This window comes from Asparagus officinalis, chromosome 1, assembly GCF_001876935.1.
Source record: "Asparagus officinalis chromosome 1, Aspof.V1, whole genome shotgun sequence".
Lineage (NCBI taxonomy): Eukaryota > Viridiplantae > Streptophyta > Magnoliopsida > Asparagales > Asparagaceae > Asparagus > Asparagus officinalis.
In genome coordinates, this window is record NC_033794.1 from 6,125,213 (window position 1) to 6,130,223 (window position 5,011).

Here is a 5,011-nt window from a genome sequence, read left to right on the forward strand (position 1 = left end):
CTTCTTTATTTTTCCCTACAAACAGTCGGTTCTTATGGTACCTAGGCACTGTATGGTGTAAATTTGATTTCCCGAAAACAGGGAATGTTCGTTTGTATTAATAAGAAAGCTTTATTACAAACTAATAATCAAATGGTTACAACAGAAGCAGAGGGGAATACCCTCTTTGTTTTATGTGGGGACTTTAGGTGGCTATAGGACGCTTCGCTCGATGCTCGTGTCGAGTCTGCTTCCCTTGGACATTCGATCGAGGTTGCTGGAGAGCTTCAGTTCGCAGTAGAAAGCTCAACTCGAGGGAGTTCGGGTCTGCTTAGTTCGCCGCGATGCGGAGCTCGGAACTAAACAGTGGTGCTGCAATGTAAAGATTATGCAGAGAGCTTCGGTCTCAACTCTTTTTCTCTAAGTTTACAACCTCTCTTCAGTGTGCTGGAAGGGGCTTTTAAATGGAAGAAGCGACAGCTTGACTCACCCTTGAATTATGGGATGTGACCATATCTTCTTCAGAAACGTCTAGCTGCTCCTCGATACCATTGAATGGTCATTCGAGGGATTGTGCTTTATGTCCTGTCACCTAAAATGGGAAGGCCCATCCTTGCATATGAGGCAACGGCCGTCTGCTACCGAGTGGATCTGACCAGCATTAATGAACCGCATTTATGAGTTCGCAGAGTGATGAGGCGTCCGTCGATCATTCGTACTGTGGTGACCGTCCGGCGTGCTTTGAGCACGGTTGTTTTCTCCTTTCCGGTCAGGAGAGGCGGCGAAGTAGGTGGCACAGTACTCGAGTGGTCTAGCCAACTTGCGAGTGCCGGCGGATCCAGCTCTTGACTGAGACAGCCGAGGTGGAGTCGCATTATGAATGCTCAGGTTGACTCGACACCTGTCCAGTCCTTCGTGCTGTGCGTTACTGTGAGCGGCGCTTGAGGTCTTGGCGTACTGCTGCCCTCTCCTTCAGGTCGAGAGAGAGATGGGATGGCCCATCCCAGCACGTGTGCGGGTAGCGGATACCAGCTGTACTGATGGCCTTGAGGTTTGCAGGCGGATTCGTCTTTGTACTCGGGCAGTGCGAATCGCGTAAGAGGCGGACTTCCGCTATTCCAACTGATCTCAACTCGTGCAAGCGATGTCGATTATTCAGGCGAATCTGGAACCGAGCACATTTGACGGCCATGCGGTTTAGGCAGGCGACTTCTCGTGGCGAATTTCCTGTAGGCTCATCAGAGGTATTTTTTTACCGTCTACAGGCACGTACTCTAGAGCACTCATGAAGCACGGGAAGGCTAGGGCCAAAATAGCGCACACCCGCATGAACATCGATATAATGAAGGTGTGTGTGTGGGGTGAGTCCTCTATTTCACGCTCAAGGGGATATTGGCCTTAAGAATTTATTCTTACCATGTTTTTGTGAGATAAGATTCATTGTCCTAGGACTAGTTTAAGTCGAAAGGCCACTAATATCTAATTGCATTGTACCATCGATTCTCTCTGACATATTTCCTTTGTTATTCGTGCTTCCAAATGATGTCGAGTTTTGTGTATTTTGAAATAGTGGGCGATTGTTGTGTATTTCAAATACATAAAGAAAAAACGTTTGTTATTATTTCAACCTTGGTGCTTCCCTAGTAGTTTAACATTTGGTATTCCAACATGGTTCATCTTAAAATAGAGATTTGATCTCCTAAGTGATAACACTTGAAAACATTTGCTGCTTCTATCTTTCCTTCCTGTCAGAGAGAGATATATTCTGATGTTCTTTGTTAGAACAGGTTGACTCTGAGTGCACCTTAACAGGTGGTGTTTGCCGCGTTTGAGTCATGGTGAAGAAAGCGGGTCACTGCAGCCGTTCTGCCACCGAGAAGGGGCGAATTTCTTAATGGACTGATTACGCCTCGGCCATGTCGCCACACCTTGTGATTTGTTCACCATAAAGCAATTTCTCCGACGAGTATACTAGGTGTTATGTGGACCCAAATTTAAAAAAAAAATACATTTCAATCTCTAAAAGTCATGAATAATAGACTTTGAAAACATGAGAAATAATCTCACTAGACCCTAAAGATTAGTCTGGTTCAAAACAAAGTATTAAGAGACAAATTCTTCTCTCTTTGTTGCGTGATGATAAGTGACCCGTGAGGACCGCAGGAGTGGAATTTTAGAGCCGCGTTCCCTCAGCCTTCAAATGATTGAGGCCCCAAGTTGGGGCCCCATTTTTAATTACTTACTTAAATGGATTTGTATAGACAACGCGGAATTGCAACCCGGACACCAAACACAAGTTGGGGCCCTCAAAAGGGGGTTTGCGTTGGGCCAGTCCTACTCACGAGTAATTGCAGCGGGCCGGACAAAACACAGGCCATTTTTAATGTAGAAGCGTGCAATTTTGATTTTCTCAACCCGCAATTGTGTGATGAGAAGAGACTAGAGAGCCAAATCAGTTGACTTTGTAATAGTAAATTAATAATGCCAAGGATACTAAACATCTAAGAGTAAGTAATAATAATGCCTGCACTGAAAAATTACAGAAAACATAACGTGTATCTTTAAACGATTCATTCAATTTTGATGGCCAAATTTACGAAGAAATGGTTCAGAATGTATAGTTCAAGTTATCACAATCAAGTACATGTTACTGCAGGAAATTTATATTAGTGCATATATTAAATTGATAGAGGCACTAAATGCATGCGACATTTTTAACAGTTGCATTTTATGGCAGAGTTTTTAAGCAGTTAGTTATATACATTAATGATAGATGCACAAAATGCATATGCATATTTTCAACATGTCATTATTATGTTAGGTAACAGTTGCATTAATGCAAAGAGTTTTTAAGCAAACTCCAAAGCACTGCATGGAGCTGCTAACTCGGTTTTGGTTACGCTGCTAGTTTTGAAGACTTTTCGTTGTGTTTAAATGAGGCTGCCAGCTGTCTCAAGTTTCTGGTACATACTAGTTCTTGAAAATTTTTTCTTTATTCTAATTTTTATTCTAAAGTGATTATAACTAAGGTTAAATACTGTAGTAGAAGGTAGAATAATTCTATCAGAACACTGAACACGCAATAGAAAAAATTAATGCGTCTATATCATTCATGGTAGCTTGAGGTTAATTAGGAATTTAAACTCTTTTCATCTATGTATAGATCACCTCATTATTATAGACATGCGTTCTTATAACATTCCTAGTTTGAAGACTTTTCTTTAAGCTTTAATTTTTATTATTTTAAATGAGAGCTACTTGTCTTGGTTTTGCGTTACACACTAGTTATTGAAACTTTTCTTTAATTCTAATTTCCATTTTTAAATGAATTATATTTTAAGGTTGGATATTAGTGAGACAGAGGAGTTATGATTCCTATCACAACAGCCACAATAGAAAAAGATGATGGATAAATATCATTCATGGTACTTGAGGCCGTGAATTTTGGAATGTATAACTCTCTATCTACGGTATGATCACATCATTTATTATAGACATGGTCTTATTAAGATTCCTACTTGTTAGTAGGGGCACTAAGGCTAGCACGATCGCGATCGAACTAATTGAAAGCTTCATACCATTAAAATTAAAAATGCACAAGATAATTCTTACTTGAGATAAAGATACTTGTTATTAGAAAGACCTATTAATAAATTGATATTAACGCTTATTTTTTCAAACTTTTAGGTACACTAAAGTTCACACCTTCCGTATTTTAGTGTATTGCGATTTTTTTGACACTTTAATACCATAAAGTTTCAATGTCATTTAACTTTGATACTCCTATGCTTTAGTTCTCCAATAACTTTTATTATTAAGAAATTCGCAGAAAAATATTGGAATACCCCCATTTTTGTAGTTTCAGTGCCTTCAATGTAGAATGAGAATAAGCAAACAAATTTACTTTTTCAATTTCGCTTTACCCGTTGGGGCAAATGAATAAGCAAGTTAAGTTTATTGCTTCGCATGGTTTAGAAACCATAATAACAAGGGATAAGGAAGTTAGTTACGAGGGAATAATTTTCAATAGATGTGACAATCAATCATATCATATCATATCATATCATATCACTTTTAAAAGTACCGAGTTTGCAGAAAAAAAATTCATATGAGGTACGACTTCCCCTCTCTCTCACGCCCGCCAGACCTCACTCGACGTCCTCATACCCGCCCCTCGCCGCCGAAGCCTCCAGAAAGGCCATAGCCGACTGGGGCCAACCCATCTCCTCACATCACCCACCTCGTCGTCTGCAACAGCTCCGGCGCCTCGATGCCGCGGGCCGACTACGAGCTCGTCAAGCTCCTCGCCTCCCCTTGTCCACCAAGAGGTTCATGCTGTACCAGCAAGGCTGCTTCGGCGGGGGCAGCGTTCTTTCGCCTCGCGAAGGACCTCGCCGAGAACAACGGCGTGCCCGTGTGCTCGTGTCTGCTCGGAGCCGATCGTTAACGGCTTTCGAGGCCGTGTGAGGATCACATTCAGAACCTGGTCGTGCAAGTGCTGTTTGGCGACGGTGCTGCCGCGGTGGTCGTCGGGGCGGATCCGCGGCCGGGTGTTGAGACTCCGTTGTTTGAGATCGTGTCTACTTACCAGAATATAATAGCAGGTAGCCTCAACTTACTTACTTACTCTCTATGGCTCCCTCTCGAGACTAATTAATGAGAATGATTAACATAGTTAATCTATTTGATAATCCGAAAGACTAAATTATTATATAACTTTTATTTTAGCCATTGTGATCATTTTTAGTGTTTGGGAATAACAAGAATTTTGACTATTTTCTTTATAATTAGAAGAATTAACTATTAATCATTCTAAATAGGAGTATTAGCAAACTTCTTATTTTGAGGGTTAACTCATTTTAATCCCTCTAATTAATGGGATTAGTTTAACCATCCTATATTTTTTATATTTGACAAATTATGGAGGGTTAACTCACTTTAACCGTTGTATAGATTTTTTGTGTTTGGCGGGTTAAGGAATGTGCTAAGTCTCATTAACCCGTCACTTAACCATTTGCCAAACGGTGCCTAA

The 5,011-nt window shown here is 41.0% G+C and overlaps 1 protein-coding gene across 1 annotated transcript in view; it reads left to right on the forward strand.

Moving 5' to 3' along the window:
- The window catches only part of LOC109829834 (chalcone synthase 6-4-like), a 4,940-nt gene continuing 3,843 nt past the window's right edge, over positions 3,915-5,011 (forward strand). Inside the window, 8 exon segments of the mRNA XM_020396888.1 lie at positions 3,915-4,011; positions 4,093-4,145; positions 4,147-4,209; positions 4,211-4,283; positions 4,286-4,353; positions 4,355-4,383; positions 4,385-4,434; positions 4,437-4,583. Coding sequence (XP_020252477.1) covers positions 3,915-4,011; positions 4,093-4,145; positions 4,147-4,209; positions 4,211-4,283; positions 4,286-4,353; positions 4,355-4,383; positions 4,385-4,434; positions 4,437-4,583 — 580 coding nt within the window.